General features: G+C 39.2%; 1 protein-coding gene across 4 annotated transcripts in view; it reads left to right on the forward strand.

Moving 5' to 3' along the window:
• SDK2 (sidekick cell adhesion molecule 2) overlaps positions 1 to 21,527 on the forward strand; it is a 455,605-nt gene that overhangs the window by 277,017 nt on the left and 157,061 nt on the right. For all 4 annotated transcript variants that reach the window (XM_058169595.1, XM_058169596.1, XM_058169597.1 and 1 more), the window contains one exon: positions 3,727 to 3,886. In XM_058169595.1, the coding sequence (XP_058025578.1) occupies positions 3,727 to 3,886 (160 nt within the window). The remainder of the gene's footprint in view (positions 1 to 3,726; positions 3,887 to 21,527) is intronic.

Consider the following 21,527-nt stretch of genomic DNA (forward strand, 5'->3'; position numbering starts at 1 on the left):
ACAAACTAGTAGTAAGGGTAAATGGAACCCACCCCTGGGTCTAGCCATTGTAGTTTTTGGTGGCCTCTTTCTTTTTACCACTGATTATTCCAAGTATAACCTTTTCCAGTGAGTTTGATATGTGACATGGCCAAAATAAGTAAGGTAGAATTTTATGATTTTTGCCTTCTTGTGATATCTCTGGTTTTAAGTGCTTCACTACTTGTTTGCTTGTCATCTTTGCTGTCCAAGAAATGTCCAACACTGCAGCTTTAACAAGACGATTTTTCTCCTGTCTATTCTTTCATGGTCCCCTTTTTGCAATTGTAGGTAGCTATGTGAAAAATGATAGTAGGACATTTGGTTGCCAGACAGAAGTCCTCGCTTTTTCATACTTGATTCATGGTCAGCAATTGCTGTTCAGCCCACTGCACTTTGACACTTAATTTATGTACTGCATTCACTGATATGCTTAATCTGTGATCCTAAGAATCTACAGATGTACAATTATCTACCTATTTACCTATCTACCTACCTACCTATATATGCCACCTACATAGACAATCTTTGGTAATATATAAAGATTTACTCTACCCTCTTTCCCTGCCTTTTGCAGAGTTGGGGTACTTGAAGAGGAACTCTGGAACTTTCAAGGATCCAGAAGCTAACTTTCTACTTGTCTACATTTTTTATCATTCCAATAAAGTTACTCCCTATCTTTGGACTTTGGTCTTTTTCTTTTAAACGAAAGTGGATAGTTTTGCTTTTTGTTTCACAGGCACTACAATCCTTAACTGTGTGTTTAGTTCTTATTGCTGTTTATTTACTCAGTTTCTAAGGGTAACCACTCACCAATCTTTCTCAGAGACTTTCAGAAGTTTAAAATAAGTAGAAACAAATAACAGACAAACTGAATGACTTGCCTCACAACAAAACTACATGTTACCTTGCCTATTATCTCAACATGGTTTGAGTCCAATTCTGAATGGACCTAGAAGACAAATCCATAATCTTCACCTACGTATATTTTCCCATTATTAGTGACAATACATGGAGATACCTAGAGAGTTAAACTGCCGGGCCATTAATACAAAACAGAGATGATATGTTTTTGTTTTTCGAAAAAAATCTTTTTTTTCAGAAGATTGTAAAGTAAAGCTCATCCCATTATAATCTACTTTGTTCCTTCTGGTTCTCCCATGATTTTTGCCTGGAATCATCTGTGAGAAAGTACATGACGTCCCCCCCCCTCTCTGGGAGAACTTCTCTGTGTGTGTTTTTAAATGTTAATAGCAGACACAGCTCCCTTCCCCAATTCAGACTGGAACTGCCACCCAGGAGGACAGCATAACCCTTTCTCCCATACTGCTTTTACAATTAAAATAACCCTATCCCAAAAGCTGTTATTTCTCCCTCAAGGCAAAACATTCAGGTATCCTACTGGTTCCTATATATTTTACCCTGTAGAGCAAAGAACAGCTTCAGGGGTGGGATAATTTTCATCAAGAAAATAGAGGGAAAGCAATAACCTCCATTTCTCACAGCTGATACCAATCTTTGGCCATGTTTATGTATGTATGTGTGCTACTACTACCTACAAGGCTACATGCACACATACACGCACACACAATTACTTGTTGCCAATTTTAAAGGTAGCAAAAATCTTATTTACAAACGGTGAACAACATGTATGGTGACATTCTGTTCAAATCTAGCCACGTTAGGTGATTCGTTCATTGAAAGTCATATAACACCTCCCTTTTAACCCTGAAAACCTTTTGGTATGTATATGATAATGGAGTTTAGTTCTGGCAATTGCTTTACATTTTATTGTTTTACATTATATTCATTTATTTTTATGACTATCGTAGTCCTTGCTTAATTATTTTAATTGGGTCTAGCAACTCCGTTGCTAAGTGACACAACCATTAAGTAAAAAAAAAAAATCACATTACTGTGTGCTGGATTTATGACATCACTTCTGCTGTGGTCATTAAATGAGTCACCTGTGGTCATTAAACATGCTGTCACATGACTAGGGCTTGCAATTTTATTGCCAACTTCTCCATTGGCTCTGCGGGTCAGAAGCCAACTTTAAAGCACGCAAATGGCCATGATGCAACTGTGAGATATTATCACAGTCATAAATGTCCAGCAGCTTTGAAGTACCCAAATTTCAGTCAGATCACCACTACAATGGTCACACATGGGAGGGCTGGTCACAAAGTTATTTTTTTCAGCCCATTGTAACTTCAAACGTCACTAAGCAAGGACTATCTGTATGTCACAACTCCGGATGGCTCACCACAATAATTAAAACAAAAAACAAAAAAAACCCACCCGTTACAACCAGAATCTGATGCCCTGCCCTGCAGCAGCAACAGGTCTTGACAATGAGCCAGCATTCTAACCTCGTGAGCCATTGCACTCCTGCAACAAGTATAATCCCAAGACCAGTGGTGAAATTCAAATTCTTTTACTACCGGTTTTGTGGGCGTGGCTTGGTGGGTGTGGTGTGGCTTGGTGGGCGTGGCAGGGGAAGGATACTGCAAAATCTCCATTCCCTCCCCACTCCTGGGGCCAGCCAGTTTTCTGAACTACTCAAAAATTCCACTACCGGTTCTCCAGAACCTGTCAGAACCTATTGGATTTCACCCCTGCCCAAGATTTCCAACTTCACCCTATCCCAGGGGTCTGCAAACTTGGCTCTTTTAAGACTTGTGGACTTCAAGCTTTGCTGGCTGAGGAACTCTGGGAGTTGAAGTCCACAAGTCTTAAAAGAGCCAAGTTTGCAGACCCTGCCCTATCCCCATGCTTGGGAGAAGAGCAAGCTTTTTATCACCTTCCAGATGGCAAAAAGGGTGGGGGTCTCCTGGATTCCAGGGGGAAGGGTGTTCCAGTGGGCAAGAGATTCTATTGAAAAGGTGCGCTTCCTACATCCCACTAAATGACACATTTGAGGGAAAGGACCAGAGGTGGGTTTCAGCAAGTTCTGACCAGTTCTGGAGAACCAGTAGCGGAAATTTTGAGTAGTTCGGAGAACCAGTAGTAAAAATTCTGACTGGCCCCGCCCCCATCTATTCTCTGCCTCCCGAGTCCCAGCTGATCGGGAGGAAATGGGGATTTTACAGTATCCTTCCCCTGCCATGCCCACCAAGCCACGCCCACCAAGCCATGCCAAGTCACGCCCGCCAAGCCAAGCCAAACCACGCCCACCAAACCACACCCACCAAGCCACACACACAGAACCGGTAGTAAAAAAAATTTGAAACCCACCACTAGAAAGGACCAGGAGTGCACTCTCCAATCTATCCAACCTGCTGCAACAAGCGAATACCCTCAGGGAGAAGCAGTCCCACAAATAACCAGGCCCTGTGCCACGTACTGCTTTAATGGTGATGCTTTACATATACAGTATTACACTGAATATGGCTCTGAAATCAAGTAGTGGTGTCCTTGGGACAACAGCATATCTACAATTAATGTATAACTCTTTGAAAGTGATGTATGTTTTTAAACAGGCTGATCCAGAGATACATAATCTTGATTTTTAGTAAAACGTGTCAGAAAGGTTATTTACGCATAACAAAGAACAGACGTTTTCAGAATTAGCGTGTATCTTTTCATTCATAGACCAACATGTTAGTTGGACAGGCTGCTTGTCTGATCTAATATTGAAAGTCCAATGTACCTTATGTGTGATGGAAGGATGCACAGTTTTTGACACACTTTCCTTTGTGATTTCAGATGACGTTTCCCCATATTTCAAGACAGAGCCAGTGCGCACTCAAGTCCATCTAGAGGGAAATCGTTTGGTGCTCACCTGTATGGCAGAAGGGAGTTGGCCCCTGGAATTCAAATGGCTGCATGACAACAGAGAGTTAACCAAGTTCTCACTGGAATACAGGTATGTCAGAGATTGTCAGGATTTTCTGCGTGAACATCCCTGTAGCTGCTTGTCGTTTACTCCCTTGGGACCTGTATTATCTGCAACTTCAGATTTGCCCACAGGGTCATCCTGGGTTTTTAATCAATTTATCTTCTTACGTAGCATCTAACAAGATTGGTGGGAAAGCGATTCCATGCTGTTTCTTCCATACAAAGATCATGTTCAGAATAATGCAAAATAGATAAGGGTTTTTGTCATCGTCTAGAATGCTAACAGTGACAAAAGCAGACAATTAAATGAGTGGGTTGGACTTGTATGAATTGTGAAAGCCAAAATGAGTGGAATTTCTTCAGGCAGGCTATACTGAGCCCTTATTCAGGAAGATTAATTTTGCCTATCTCACAAGCTAAAAAGAATTTCCTGTTCTGTGTACAAACTGTTAATCAAGAATCACTCAGTCTACATAGTTCTCCTTATATCCCTTGAAGCAATCAAGGAAAGTAATTTTGACACCAAGTTTATTAAGCCACTTTATTTACTTATGAAAGCTGGCTCCTTATCTCTAGATTCTGCTTTCTTAATACTGATTTGAAAACAAGAGTCCTAGAGGGGGGAAAACACCCTTGAAGAAAATGGATATAAAACACTTGGATTTTCCATAAGCAGTTTAATCTTTTAAATGGATATATTTCAGTTTCTCAGACACACATGAGCTTTAATGTCCAGTCTGTTTTGTTACTGGTGGGGCAGACATAATTAATATTTCATAATCAGATAACTTACTTTCAAAGAGAATTTGCATTCCTTCTCTTATTCCTGTGTGCTACCATGTCACCAAGTATCTTTTGCACAAAGAACAAAAGACGCCTTTAACTAAATTGGTTTGCAGGGTATATACTGCATTAATAGTTTAAGGCTGAAACAAATTGCACACAAGATCAGCACACCAGAAATCCTGACTGGTTATGTGCTATCAAATTTCTGTCTATTCTTATCATATAGATTTTCCTCATATAAATTTCTCTATTAAAAGGTTTTCTGTCCCAATCTCTCATCCTTCAAATCTTCCTAGGATGCATTCATTCTCTTTCTTTTCAACTTTTGCAGGAGAGGTCTTCACATCATATGTCAAAATATGATGATTTTAAACTGGCTATTTGTACATTGAATGAGGACTCTGAATAGATTTGGTCTCTGTTTCATTTGTTCATTTTCTTAGCAATCCATGATAATTTCAGAAGTCTTCTCCAACAACAAAGTTCAAAAGAATCGTTTCATTTTTCTGTGTTCTTCCAACATCCAATGCAGTGGTGAGTTGCTACCAGTTCACCCAGGATCAGTCGAACCAGTAGCAGTGGTGGGAGGCTCTACCCACCTGCCCAGACATCTCTGCCCATGCACAGAAACTTCTGTGCATGTGCAGAAGTGTCACACACACACACGAATGTGCGCATGCCCACAAGCGAACCGGTAGCGACAGGATTTGAATCCCACTACTGAACCAATGTGTCCTTCTGTAGAGTATCATAGGAAAAAACATTTCATGATTCAGATCTTTGTAGACACAAGTACATCTTCACACATCTGAATCTTTCATAAGGCCAAATTTTTGCCTGTGACGCTATTCTTGACTACTGGTTCCTTCATTGTTGAGAGTTGATCCTGAAAGACAGAAGCTATTCATCACTTCGGTATTGTCAGTGTCAGGCTAGTTGCTGTATCTTTTGTCACAAGTTTGGCTTCTTTATATTTGGACTTAGTCTCCTTCTCTGACTATACTCCTAGACTTGCTAATTTTTATTTTCAGACATCAGAACCCTATCATCATTATAATGGAAGTTCTAAACCATGATCATTTTCTTCCAATCCAGGTTCCTTAATATATAAGAAGTATTAAAAGTTAGAGCAATCACAATATGAATAGAATAGAATAGAATAGAATAGAATAGAATAGAATAGAATAGAATAGAATAGAATAGAATAGAATAGAATAGAATTTTTTATTGGCCAAGTGTGGTTGGACACACAAGAAATTTGTCTTGGTGTATATGCTCTTAGTGTACATAAAAGAAAAGATATGTTCATCAAAAATTATAAGGTACAATACTTAATGATAATCATAGGGTACAAATAAGCAATCAGGAAACAATATCAATATAAATCATAAGGATACAAGCAACAAAGTTACAGTCATAAGTGGTAGGAGATGGGTGATGGGAACCATGAGAAGATTAATAGTAGTGCAGATTTAGTAATAGTTTGACAGTGTTGAGGGAATTATTTGTTTAGCAGAGTGATGGCATTCGGGAAGAAACTGTTCTTGTGTCTAGTTGTTCTGTTGTGCAGTGCTCTATAGCGTCATTTTGAGGGTAGGAGTTGAAACAATTTATGTCCAGGATGTGAGGGGTCTGTAAATATTTTCACAGCCCTTTTTTTGACTCGTGTAGTATACAGGTCCTCAATGGAAGGCAGGTTGGTTGCAATTGTTTTTTCTGTAGTTCTAATTATCCTCTGAAGTGTGTGTCTGTCTTGTTTTATTAATTAATATTTATTTTCAGGGAAAATGCTACTGTACTCATGGACATTCAAAATTCATGCATCAAATGAGTAAGATAAGTGTTTAGAAGCAAATAGGAACCAGTTTCGACATTTAATGTAATTTATGTAACAAATTGCCTATCAGTCATGACTTTTAGTACACCCTATATATTCTCCTTATATGTTGAATACATAGGTTAGAGTATACAGTCTTTCCCTACTACTTTGCCAACCTAGAGCCAGTCTGTTTCACCATATTCGGTCTATCACATCCAGAGCTGTGTACAAATTACCCATGAGGATAATGAAATGTTCTGGGATTCCCATTTTCATAAGCACACACAACATCTTGATAGGGTTGCACAGTTAAACCTTTTCTATAATCAACGAAGCACACAGTGATTTTTTTGGGGGGGTGGACTATTTCTTGGCTTTCTCTATTACCACAACATGCATCAGTAATAATGCATTTTGTTCCTCAGGTTTTTTTTAATCTGTTTTAGATAATCTTAAACCTTATTCTGCTAGTATGTGACATTACGGATATTGTACCATAGTCTGCACGTTCTGTCAAGTCTCCCGTCTTTGGTATTGTTACAAAGATTGACAGCTTCCAATTTGTAGGCCACTGTGTTGGCTTTGTTCTGCAGCTTTAGCTCGATTTGGAGTTTGCACATGAACAGTTTGTGATCTGTTCCACAACTCAGCCCCTGGCAATGTCTTTGCTGCTGCAAATGAGCTTTTCTACCTTCTTTGACCAATATTATCTGTTTGACTTCTGTTCTATTCTATCTGGTGATGTTCATGCATATTGATGTAATTTAGTTTTCGGAAGACTATCTTACAAATAAGGAAATAATTGGATTGGTAGAAAGTGATGTCATTTTTTTTAGCTCGTTTTGGTTTCCTAGGCTATACAGTGAAACATAATATGCTTACATGTTCTATCGACTTCAGATTGAACTTGACCATCAACCTCCTCTTCTGCATCAATGGTTAGGGTATAAACTTGGATAATTGATATATTAAAGGCTTATCTGAAAAGTTTAATTGATATTATCCGGTCATTGACTTGATTGTGCCCAAGGACTATAATTGCTGTTTTCTTCCTAACTATGAATACAACGCTGTTCCTTCTTTGTTTTTCATGTCCCGTGTAGTACGATCTCCTGTTCAAAAGGGCCCAATTCCATTCCATTTCAATTTGCTGATGTCAAAAATGTCAATGTGTAATCTGTTCATTTCATTTTTCTTGTGTTGACTTTTTCCATGCTCATGTCTCTTATGTTCCATGTGTCCACAGTAATTCTGTCTTTGCAGCTTTGGGTTTTATTTTCCTGCAGGGCAACATCAGCTACTAGACATACCAAAAGCTTTTATCTAGCCATGTTAGAAACACTGCTAGCATTCTGAAAGGTCTTCAGCAATTCCTCAATAGCATGTTGAGTGACATCCAGCCTCATCTAGAGTTGTATCATCTATCAGTTTATATTGATTATTGGTGTGATTTTTTCCAAGTAAACATAAAAGTAGTTTATCGTTGTCTTCTCCTGCACAATATGAAATGATACCTTTGCATCTGCCTCCAGTATCTTTCTGTATCACTTCTGTCTAATATGCTGTCCGCTTGCTTTAGCTGGGTAGCAGGGCTGGCCTTGTTTGAGCTGTATGCCCTTGGCATAACTCCTAGCATTCCTCATTCATCCCTCCCAGAAACATCTGGCCCCCACCCACCCACCCACCATTATAAGGCAGCATAGCATTGGATGGGGGGAAAAAACTCCTTATTAATGTTACTTCACACATGCACAAACAAAAGCTCACTAACGTAAAATGCTTAGGGGTTTCTGGTCTGTAATTTATTTTGCTTTTTTAATATTTTCAAATAGTGGGCTAAAATGGAGTTCATCTGTAGTCGGATAGATTGTGAGATTTATGCCTAATACTCGTATCACATTTTGGTATCAAGTTATGCATTAGTAAAGCGGACATTGCAAGTTCCCAGACATGTAAAGAAGAGCTGTCGAACTAGGATTCACTTCTGATTAATTTGTGAAGCACTTGCCCTTCTCTATTAATTTATTACTGTTTTCTCTTGGTACACTGAAGATGGAAAATGCCTCTGGTTGCAACTGACGTTTTTGTAGAGTTATTCCCTCTTCAAATAGCCTGTTAATTATCCCTCATTCTGATTGCTATCATTTATCTATCATGGATTGGAAACTTGGCTTTGTGGCCCACAGCAATCTCTCTCTTTCTCTTTCTCTCTCTCTTTCTCTCTCTCTCTGTCTCGTCCCATCTCTCGTCATTCAACTTTAAGAGCCCATCAAAAAAGTTTTCTTCCTTTTCTTTCTCACTCAGTAATTTGAGAAGAAAACACAACTGTCACAAAGTCAGAGCCACTCAAGGCCTAGCTTTAAATCAAACCAAGTGCTTCCCAGTGTCTTGTCTAGATGCAAGTGTGTGAGTGTGTGTGCCATCCTCTCCATCTTAATCAATAATTCAGCACAAGGCAAGACGCGTACCAGTTTAAGGCAACCTGTTTGAAGGCCTCTTGCTGCTGCAGCAATGCTGGGACCTTGGGAAGGGTCCCCTCCCTGACAGCTGCCAAGTAAAGCCTCACTGAAAAGCCTAGACAGTAGCTTAAGGCTCCTCTAGAATACAGGAGAATAGAATACTTCTTTTGACCAAGTGTGATTAGGCACACGAGGAATTTGTCTCCATTGTAGAAGCTCTCAGTGTATATGCAAAGCAACAAAATCATTATCGTCGTCGTCGCCATCATCATCCCAATAATAAGAGGGGAGAGTAAAGAAGATAATAAGAAGGGTAAATGATAATACTCCATACTGCATGGATATATAGTACAATATATAAGCATTAGACAGTACTGTGAGAATTACCGTAGGTGTTCAGCAGATTGATGGTGCAAGGGGAAAAAACTGTCTCTGGATCTAGTTGTTTTGGTAGGTAATACCTGTAGCGCCATCCCAAGGGGATGAGTTGAAACCATTTATGGCCAGTATGTGTTGGGTCTGCAGATATTTTCTCAGCCCTCCACCTTCTGACCTGTGCAATATACAGGTCTTCTGTGGAAGACAGGCTGGTTGCAATTATTCTTTCTGCAGTTTTAATTATCCGTTGCAGTCTGTACCTGTCCTGTTTGATTACTGTACCAAACCAGACGGTTATAGAAGTACAAATGATAGAGTCAATAATTCCTCTGTAAAACTATATCAACAGCTCCTGGGGCAGTCTGAACGTCCTGAGTTGCTTCATGAAGAACATTCTTTGTTGTGCTTTCTTGATGTTCCAATACTAACCATTTGTCCATTTCAAGTCCTATATTTTGAAATAATATTTCAAGTTTTATTTTTAAAACAAGGTCATGTAACTATCCTGCGGAACCAAGGGTCTGTTCTGTGTGATTCCTTCAAAACCAACATAATTAAGTGCAGGAAATCTCACTTTTGCCAAGGAATTAGCTCAAGGGTCTCAAACTCAAATCAACACAGGCACCAGCTGAGAACTACCAGTAGTTTATTAACTTGAGGGCCATAGCCCTGAAATATTTTTGTACATGGATATAAAAGTCTCTAGGAGCCATGGTGGTGCTGTGGTTATGCTGCACTATGTCCCTGACTGTTTTTGTAAAACTCTAAGGAACAAGTTTAGGAGCAGAGACCAAGGAAATGATTTGATGGCCCATCTGCAGTGCTACAGGCTGCAAATTTGAAACCCCTGATCTTACGGCTCAGATGTTTTTAGCACTACATAAAATTATTATTTTTTTATATTATTCTTCTTCTCATTTATAAGTATTATTATGCATTTCTCTGAGGATCTCTCTGTGTATAAATTTGGGCATCCTTTTAAAACACAGATGTGCTATAAAATTACAGAAAATTAAACTCTTAATTCCAGTCTGCAATCTAAAGATTGTTTGTGAAAGGTTTTTTGTTTTTGTTTTTAAAACTACATGGGACTTTTTAAATAAAATAGTAATACAGGTACCATCTATTGCTCTTTATATATAATACTAACAACTACTGTTATTTTAAAACAAGTGCTAATTGTAATATTTTCAAGTTTAATGTGATGTTGATAATTATAATTATAAAGATGTTACACTAACCTGGTGTGCACCCCTTAATTAACCATATTGATTCTTTAGCCTAGATAGTGATAATACCTCGGAGTAGGTTATTTGCGTTGTTGGGGGTTTTTTGTAAAGGAGAGAAAAATACTGTTTTTGTTTCCTTTCGCTTTTCATTTGTGATGGCACAGTATAATCATATGCTTTCATCAATGGAAGCAGTTATTTAAAAATTACTGAAGTTACTGTAAAACATTAAGTAGCAAATAATGCAGTCATCCAGCTAAGTTTCACAGATTTTCTTTGAACTTTTATAACTTTTCATGGAAGCTTTGAAAAATTGCAAATGTGAAAGTTATAAATGCTACAAACATTATAGACCCTTCCATGCATTTTTGCCTGTGGTTGGGATTAAAATGACCCATTTCAGGAAAAAATTATCATGTAATTTACAACTTCTCCACTGTAAAAACATATGGACTACAAATCTTGATCAAGGCAAAACAATAGATGCAATCTATATAGACTTCTGCAAAGCTTTTGACTCAGTAGTACATGATAAACTTCTCCTAAAACTAAAATCCTACAGCATTTCAAGACCCCTTCACAATTGGGTATCTGCTTTTCTGTCTAACAGACAACAAGTGGTCAAAATTGGCATTGCTCTATCAAATCCTGTTTCTGTCAAGAGTGGCATTCCTCAAGGCAGCGTTCTTGGACCAACACTCTTCATACAATACATAAATGATCTTTGTGACCACATCTCAAGTAATTGTGTTTTCTTTGCTAACGATGTCAAACTATTTAACACCACAGACAATACATCTACCATTCAAAAAGACCTTGATCATCTAACCCAGTGGTTCTCAACCTGTGGGTCGGGACCCCGTTGGGGGTCGAATGACGATTTGCCAGGGGTCGCCTAAGACCATCAAAAATATAGGAAGTATACTTGTGAGTCGAAGAATCGCGCTCCAATTGTTGACTTCACAAGCCAGCTGCAGGCTCTTCAAATCGCTAGCCGAATTCGGCTTCAGGCGCAATGAATTAAAAAAGAGAGAAATCTTTGGTCTGATGTCTCCCTCTCAAGCCAGCTGCAATCACTCCCAATCGCTAGCCTAATCTGGCTTCAGGTGCGATAAACTTAATAGGGGAGGAGTCTCTGCTTTAATGCCTCCGTCCTCAAGGCAATCGCAAGCAGTTCACATCGCTAGCCAATACGGCTTCAGGCGCGATAAATTCAAAACGAAAATAATTTTATGGTTGGGGGTCGCCACATCGTGGGGAATTGTATTAAAGGGGTCACCACATCATGGGGAATTGTATTAAAGGGGTTGCAGCACTATAAAGGTTGAGAACCACTGTTCTAACCGCTTGGTCTAAAACTTGGCAACACCAAATCTCAACCAGCAAATGCTCAGTCTTACATATTGGAAAAAAGAACCCAAACACTAAGTACATACTTGATGGACATTACCTTAGAGATGACCCCCACCCTGTTAAAGACCTTGGAGTTTTCATATCAAATGATCTAAGTGCCAAAGCCCACTGCAACTACATAGCAAAAAAGGCTCTAAGAGTTGTAAACCTAATCTTGCGTAGCTTCTTTTCCAAGAACACTACACTACTAACCAGAGCATATAAAACATTTGCTAGACCAATTCTAGAATACAGCTCGCCTGTGTGGAACCCTCACCACATTTCTGACATCAATACAATTGAACGTGTCCAGAAATATTTTACAAGAAGAGTTCTTCACTCCTCTGAAAACAACAAAATACCTTATCCCACCAGACTTTAAATCCTAGGCTTAGAAAACTTAGAACTCTGTCGCCTTCAACAAGACCTAAATTTAACTCATAGAATCATCTATTGTAATGTCCTTCCTGTTAAAGACTACTTCAGCTTTAATTGCAATAATACAAGAGAAACCAATAGATTTAAACTTAATGCTAACCGCTTTAATCTAGATTGCAGAAAATATGACTTCTGTAACAGAATCATCAGTGCTTGGAACACTTTACCTGACTTTGTGGTCTCTTCCCATAATCCCAAAAGCTTTAACCAAAAACTGTATACTATTGACCTCACCCCATTCCTAAGAGGACCATAAGGGGAGTGCATAAGAGCACAAACGTGCCTTCCATTCCTGTCCTATTGTTTTTTCTTTTTTCTTCTTCTTATATATATATATGCTTATACCTCCTAATATTTCCTCATATATATGTTTATATACTATATAATCTTTTTGTGTGATGCTTATATATATTGTTGTGACAAAATAAATAAAATAAAAAATAAAATAAATTAAGTAGTATTATGGAGCTGTAAATTTTGCAAATCACTTGTCTTTGTTGATTTTGTTTTCTTATGTGCTGAAGCTATGTTTGCCTCTCTCCCTCTCTCCCTCTGCCCCCATCCCTCTCTCTCTCCCTCTTTCCCCCCTTCCCCTGTCTCCCTCTCTCTCTCCCTCTTTCCCTCCCTTACTCTGTCTCCCTCTCCCTCTCTCTCTGTTCTCTCTCTCTCTCACCACCCCACACCCTCTCCCTCTCTCTTTCATTTTTGGCCTGCCATTGTGAATTAGGATATAAGAGATAACATTGGGAAATAGCTTATGAAATGAAATAATTAGTAGAGAGAGATGTAATCTAGAATGCATAGATAAGGAACATATGTACATCCATATGTTTTACCTGTATTACTGCAAGCCAGGATATTCTAAATTTAAAGTAAAAATTCTGGGAGGGTATATTCATACTATGCACATTATTTACACCAGTAGTGGGTTGCTCCCGGTTCTGTCCGGTTCTATAGAACTGGTAGTAAAACCAGCGGGAGGCTCCACCCACCCGCCCTGACATCATCAAGGGATTTTTGTGCATGCTTTTAATCATGCTTTAAATCATTAAATTAATTTAAATTAAATACCGTTGCGAACCGGTAAAGGTAAGTAGAACCCACCCCTGATTTACATCTATAAGAGATAAGCACGCTGAGCTCAAGGGCAGGGTAAAATGTGTTATCAGTTTGGAATCACTGCACAGCTACCAGTGACCCATGAATTCCATTGACCCTTAGCTAGCACCAATGTAGCTTAACTGTTAGTAAACCAGATACTTGCATAATAAACGTTTAACGTTTTGAACTCAAGTCCTATTCCTGATTACTTGCACCTGACAACAGCCAGCTTGGCTTATATGACTGTAAAGAGGATATAATTTATAAACTGGCCTTGAAATCCTGAGCAAAATATATAAATGTGCTTTTGAATTAGAGAAATGTGAAAAAGTAAATACACCCTGTGTAAAGTTTTTTTTTTAACATGTGGAGACATATCCATATTTTATCTTCATTCAATAGGTAAAGATAAATGTATAGTTAAAAACTATGAAAATAATTGTAATCATTTGTTCAACAACAATTTAACACATAGGTTCTTTCCCTTCTGTGGAGAATAAGTACATTCTTGGCTGTAATACCTACCTCTCATTGCCTCCTTTGGCAGAAACAACCTCATACAGATATTTCTTTAGTCTCTGACATGACAAATTTTTTTCCCCCACTCCTCCATGCAAGTTTTTTTTCAGCTAAGTAATGTTGTGGGGTTTCTTGCATGCAGTCAGTTTCAAATCATTCCAAATAAATCCCTCCTGGTTGGATTTCAATCTGGACTCTCTCCGTTCCAGAATCCTCAAATTCTTGCTTTTATTTTCAGCCATTCCTTGGTGGATTTATTAGAACGTTGAGGGTCATTGCCATGTTGCAAGGTCCCCTTTCAGTTAAGCATCAGTCTTCTGAGAGATAGTTTCACATCATCCTCAGGGACCCCCTGGTCCAATGAAGAAAGAATTCACAGTGGGTTCTACAATGATGAACTGCCCAAGCCCTGATTCAGCAAAGTTGCTCCAAGCAGTAATATTTCCACCACGTGCTTCGTGGATGGCAACAAGTTAGAGTCAGAATCAGAATAGAGCTGGAAGGGACCTTGAAGGTCTTCTAGCCCAGTTCAAGCAGGAGTTCTTCTGGTGAAATGCTGTCTTTGGTTTTCTCCAAACGTATCTTCTGGGACTGTGGTCAGATAACTTTATTTATTTATTTATTTATTTATTTACATTTATATCCCGCCCTTCTCCGAAGACTCAGGGCGGCTTACAGTGTGTAATCTTTGCCTTGTTTGTCCAGAGCACATTATTCCAGAAGTCCTGGTTTTAGCTGACATTTTTAAGAGCAAATTATAATCTTGCCCAGATTTTTATAATGAACAACCCAGGTTTCTTCCAGGCACACCTCCCATGTAAATCTAATTTCTGCAGCTTCTTGTTTTTAATGGCAGACTCATCGACAGTGACAAGAACTACCTGTAGGCCATGTGATGACATTCTGGGATTCTTAGAGACTTCTTTCAGCATCTTCTGTTTTGTTCTCTGGCTGAACTTGCTGGGACAACATAGCCTGGGCAAGTTGGCGGTTGTTTGAAATCTTCTCTACTTAAGGATAATCTTTCAAACAGCAGAGTGATTGATGTCCAATTTTTTGGCAATCTTTTCAGATACGTTCCCAGACTCATAGGCATCTGTAACTGTTATGTATTGTATACAGTGTATAGTTGTCAGTTGAAGTGCTCATTCTGGTCCTCTGATGGAGCGGGAAAATACTTCCTCCTGATTGGTTGTTTGGCTGATCACTTTCATATAAAAGGAGTTGTGTCAGCCAGGGAGTTGAGTTTGCCCCACAGGCAGTATTGAATAAAGAACTGTTAGAAATCACTCTGTCCTCACCTCCATTCTTCACCTAGAACATAACAGTAACCTTTCATTCTGAAGGCCTCAGATTTTTAATCTAGGCATGGTGGTACAATACACTGCGACAACAAAGAGCAAAGCAAACCAGATATCTCAGGTTTCAGTAAGAAACGGTCCTCCTGGATCCTTTCTGATGAGGTTCTAATCATTGGCACCTGATTTTAATTTTAGATATTTCAGGAATGATTAATGTATTGTGATTACTTTTAGCTCCAATGAACAAATGCAAAATGTGCATTTATGTTTATTTAAATTACGCAGCGGAGTGCAAAATGTAAATGGTAAGCAATATTTGTTATATCATTTCCCCTTTAATCTATCAAAATTGTTCAATGAAGGTCAGATTGAAAAAGTTAAAGATTTCAGTGGGGTGTACTTATTTTTTCACACAACTCACTGGGTAATAGCCAAAAAATGTTTTTAGTTGCCAACAGGAATGTGGCAAGCATGCTTTTGATCACAAGCAAGATGTTTCTACTTCCATGCCGTAAAGAGCAATCTCCTCTTAATTAATGAGAAGGAAATTTCTCTGGGAAGCCCAAGCACAGCCCAGAAAATACAGATAGTCCTTCCAACCATTCATTTAGTGACTGTTTGAAGTTACAACACCACCAAAAAAAGTGACTTATGGCTGTTTTCACATTTATGAGCATTGTAGTGTTCCCATGGTCACATCATCCAAATTCAGGCACTTGGCAACGGAGTCATGTGATCACCATTTGTAAACTTCCCAGCTGGCCTCCGACAAGCAAAGTCAATGGGGGAAAGCCAGATTTGCTTAATAACCAAATGATTCAGTTAACTGCAGTGATCCACTTAACGACTGTGGCAAGAAAGGTCATAAAATGGGGTAAAACTCACTTAACAACTGCCACGCTTAGCAACAGAAAATTTGCTCAGAAAACAGTTCAGTTGTAATCATAATTCAAGGACTATCGGTATCTGTTTTCAAAACTAAAATTAAAAGGGCCCAGAAATATAATCATTTTTTACCCTATATCTGAAGGAAACCCATTACAGATTTTTCCTCCTTCCCTGTAACAGATCTCTATTTTAACCCAATTATTTATTTTCTTCTTTCTCTTTCCTTTTTTTTGTGGTGGGGAAGGTGAGGTTGGGGACAAATGCCATGATCAGAATGGACTTTTCTTTTCTCTTTTCTGTTTTTTTCTTTCTTTCTGGGATACAAAGGCAGGAAGAAAGAGATAAGGCAGCTGGAAATAGGAATGGTAAATGGAGAAAAAATATAGAGGCATAAAATGTAGAGGGATATGAATAAAAAAGAGATTTAAATTGCTCTTTATCTCCCCCCATCTATTCACTCAGTCAGTGTGCAAATAAAGTTTCCTCTTGTTCTGAAATAAAATCCACTTGCAGTTGGAATGAAATGTCAGGCACCCGTAGACAGAGAGATACTTTGAAGAAATGTGTACTCAGGGGCTCCCCTGAATAGTGATGGACAAGGGAAATGAAAGGAAGAGCGGGGAGAGGGCACTAAAAGCTTGCATATGTAGAAGGAGAAGAATAAAAAAATAATGTGAGACAGATTGAATATCATGCAGCCAGCTGTCCTTCTGTTGGAACTGCCCCAATGGAAAAGTAGAGAAAAAGGACCTTATAGTGTCCAGTCCAACAGAGATGGTTCTCAAGCCTATTCCCAGGTAGTCTAACTTCACGACTGTAATGCAGTGGTGAAATCTGAACCAGTTTACTGTTGCTTTGCTGGCTGCATGTGTGCGCTGCATACACATGCGCAGTGCGCACCATGCACCGAATGTGAGGAGCATGCATGCAGTGCATGGCAAAAGGAGGCATGCAGTAAGTAGAACAGTGCACGGGGGGGATGGTCAGCTGTGGCGCACAATCTCTTTTTTTTACTTTTAAAAACATTTTTTTTTACAACCTATTCGGCTGAAGAGGTTGTAAAAAATGCTTTTAAAAGTAAGAAAAAAGCTTCTGATGATGAGGCAACTCAGCTGGGATCATCAGAGCCTTTTAAAAGCATTTTTTACAACCTCTGAAGAGGTTGTAGAAAAAATGCTTTTAAAAGTTAAAAAACAGCCTCTGACGATCGCGCGTCTCAGCTGTGACCGTCAGAGCCTTTTTTTACCATTTAAAAGCATTTTTTACAACTTATTCAGCTGAATAGGTTGTAACAAAACGCTTTTAAAAGTTTTTTAAAAGGCTCTGATGATCACATGGCTCAGCTGGGCATGGGTGGGAGGGCAGGGATTTTTGCTACCGGTTCTCCGAACCATCCACCGCCATCACTACCGGATCAGCTGATCCGGTCTGAACCGGGAGTATTTCACCCCTGCTGTAATGTCAGTTCTTTCCTTCCCACCCCAAATATTCTTGCTTCCAAAGATAAAACTCTCTACAACTGAACCATTGTCTTGTTGAAAGCTGGAAGTAATCAAAAAAATTTTTTGCAGTTTTTACTTAATCGGTTTTTTTCTCCATAGCAACTCTCTAAAAAAATTGGTTCAGATCCCAAACACAGATTTTCACATATAGTGACTCCCTCCTACACCTACAGCTTGTGGCATGTGGGAATGGATAAACTAGAGAGAAGTTCCCTGAAGATGGGCTCCAGCATGAGTCCAAAAGCTTAGAAGACAAAACATCTGGTCCTGGTGATTGACCCAGATTGGATCCTGTAACATTATCCTGGGACACATATATTCGCCTTCATTAATGGGTAAACAGGATAATGTGCAGAGCTCTGGTTATTTATGAAATAACATTTTCTAAAATGACTGTTAATGTTTTCTTTCTCTATCCAGGATATTATTATTAGCAGAAGGAATGTAAGTCAAATTTTGTAGCAGCGTTAATAAGATTATTGATCATTTGGTCATTTAAATCCCTTTTCAAATTAACTTCTTGTCAGAAACTGATATCAGCTCACTGTCTCATCCCGTTAAAGGCCCAGTGTCAGCATTTTGTATATTGGAACTTTTGCACAGGGTCTCAAAGATTGATCTAGTTTTGGGATCATACAAACACACACACGTATACACATACAGTGTGGGGGTGGGGTGCAGGTGGAGGTGAAGTAAAAAGAAGTCTATATTAAGTAGTGATTATAAAGTGAACAAAAAAACAAAAATGAAAAAAGATAATATATTCATTAAAATGCACCTCATATAACAAAAAGTAGGTCTTAATGAACAAAAAGAAAGATCCATATAATAAGCACAAATACCTATAGGAAGTTAATTCCATCATGTCAGTACGTCTAGTACATATAACTATGTAATCCTCTCATTTTTAGAACACAGAGATTTTTAGGACACTTTAGAAGTTAAGCCCATTAATCCGACCCTTTAACTTATGCACACATGTGCGCACAGATGCAAACATTTTTCCTTTGCAATTTTAGTGCATGAAAGAACATCTTTGGACAACTTGTCTGGAAATTGAGGGCTACTGGCGACAAAGCTAGGGCAGAAAAATTAGTTATGATGGGGATAAATTGAATTTTAATAGAGATGTTGATGGCACTCAGCCAGCATGCTCAGGTGGTAATTAAAAGTTAACAGGTTTAGAAACATATTAATCCTTTGGGGAGAGAAAATCCTGCCTTTGATCACACTGGAAGTCTTTTTTCTACACATGGCAGCATGTTTGAGCTTTGCCATACAGGTGAGTATCTCATTTTAGGTACTCTCTTGGTGAAGGGAAGGCATGGGAGAAAACTCCTAGAACTGCTGCGGGCACAGCACATTTGTTGTCCAAATAAAGTATGTAACATTGAGAATATTTCACAAATGATTATGAAACCATGTTCAGTGCTTAGTTCACTGCTCATGAAGATTATTAGAGAATGTAAAAGAAGAATTTTCTTCTTTCCTTCATGTGGCTATGAGAACCAGCCTGAAGCTATAGATGAAGCCATTCTAACACTTTTCTCTGTGTGAACTTGTTAAAGCATTTTTTTTTTTTTTGCTAAACCATGTGCATATATTCTAATGTCTATCATTCTTTCCCGGAATAATTATACTGTAAAAACGAGTCTGTATTCTCATACTGTGCTAAGACATAATATAGGGTGGGTTGTTGTTTTTTTATTCACCTGATGATTTGTAAATGATGGTTTGTGAATTGACGTGAATTGTGAATTGATTGAATCCAACAACTGTGCAGTTAAACAAACCATGGCTTAGTAAAATACGTGCCCCTGTAATGGGCAGTGGGAATCGGCTTAAGGAATAAAAGAGAGAGCCGCAACCAAGACAATAGTCAAATAAAAGAAATTTGAATCCGAGCCGGAAATGTAATTTGAGAAACGATATAACAAATATCACTTACCACATACAACTTAATGGGTAGCATGTTCAGACATGCAAAAAAAAATTTTTTTTACTATAGCCTTATTATAAAAGTAGCATTAGCATTCGTAACCTTGGTTTCCTAGCAGAGATTAGGGAAGGTCAACCCATCACTGCAATTCTGCAGGAGGGTTACTACATATAACCAACTTGACCCATTGCCAGTAGCTGTTTCTCTGGGAAAGGCGCAAACAGTTTTACCCCAAATATGTTCCATCCTATGAGAGATGCAATTCCCACCCGTCTTTTCTTGCTACAGATCAAAAATAACTTGCACCAGAACAAGCAATGCTTTCCAGTTCACCTTCTCTGCTTTCTTTTATTGAAAGGAAATCCATTTGCTCCACTTTTCCACTGAGCACTGTGTCAGAAATGACCCTTCCCTGCCACTCTCTGGTTGCTACCCATTAAAATACAGTTTACAAGTTCATTAGTGGAAGTTTTGTCCTTTTTTTGTCACCTTTACTGAAAGAACAATGAAATAGGGATCTGCAGTTTTCTTTTTTAACTAACTGTAATTGACCAGTCTCTTGCAACTTTTTCTTTCCAGCCCAGGTGACAGGAAGGATGGCATAATGATGGTGTTCTTTCTTTCTTCTTTTTTTCCCCTACTGCCTATCCAAGTGGGAGGTTGTCATCTATGAGGAGGAGAGTTCATACAAAAGGTCTGTTATTAGAAACCACATGTGCTTAAAGATCATTTCCCCCAAAGAAAATAGGTTGGAAGGGATAAAGAAGCAGAGAAGTCCACCAATTGGGGCATGTAAATATAGTTGAGGCAGGACAACTGGCCATCTCCAAGCCCAAAATGCAGGAAAGGGTTGAAAACCAGAAAAGATTTCATTAGTCAGTTTCATTCCCCCCCCCTCCCAGTTTTGGTATTTGGAGCTTAAAGCTTAAGGCTGCAAGGTAGAAGTCTACTTCAGAGGTCACCAACTGGTGGTCCGTGGATCACTGGTGGTCCGTGAGAAAATTTTGGTGGTCCGCAGAAAAATTATTTGCATTTTTTATATTGCATGAAATCAGGAGTCCTCAAACTATGGCCTCTGGGCCAGATATGTGCAATGAATGTTTGTGTTGCTGCAGAGAGTCTTCCCCTTCAGGGTCTTTTTATGTGGGTCGGAGGGGGAGAAATTCTGACTTGGGGTCTGCTTCAGCCTCCTGGTGCAAGGCTTTCGGCAAAGGCTGGAGGAAAGTGCCACTGGTGGCAATGAGCCAGAGGGCCTTGTTCCAGTGGGACTGCATCATTGCCTGGAACTGGCTGACCATCTCAGACTGTTGAGCCTTCGTGTGCCGGTACCTGGCCTTGCACTCCCACAGGTCTTCCCTCTGCTTGGAAAACCTATGCTCATAGCCCTCAGTGAGGTGCTTCTGCTGAGCCTCCTTCTTGGTCAGATCCAATTTGAATTGAGCCAGCTGTTTTGCCAACTCTTTCTCATGGTGGCTGCTTAGCTCCAACAACTGCATCCTGTTGGGGCTCTAAGGGCAGGCAGGCGAGGAGGGGCTGGGAGGGGAGGGGCAAGTAGAGGCTGGCGAAGCGCCACTTGACATGAGTGACATCAAGTTGGCCACGCCCACTCAGTCACATGACCACATAGCCACGCCCACCCAGCCGGTCAGATCATATTAGTGGTCCACGGGATTTAAAATTATGAATCTAGTGGTCCCTGAGGTCCAAAAGGTTGGTGACCCCTGGTCTACTTAACAATTAGGTTCTACTGAGTTCTATGGGGCATAAGGAGCATTGAGAGTGATCTGATACTTCGTATGAGATAAAGTTGCGTGGTGATATTATTCTCATTCATCATATAGTTGCCATATCATGTTTTTTATATATTCTTCAAAGTCTTTTGCATACCTTATCAGTAATTCTTGCAATAAATTTCAAA

This window comes from Ahaetulla prasina, chromosome 2 (assembly GCF_028640845.1).
Source record: "Ahaetulla prasina isolate Xishuangbanna chromosome 2, ASM2864084v1, whole genome shotgun sequence".
Taxonomy (NCBI): Eukaryota; Metazoa; Chordata; class Lepidosauria; order Squamata; family Colubridae; genus Ahaetulla; species Ahaetulla prasina.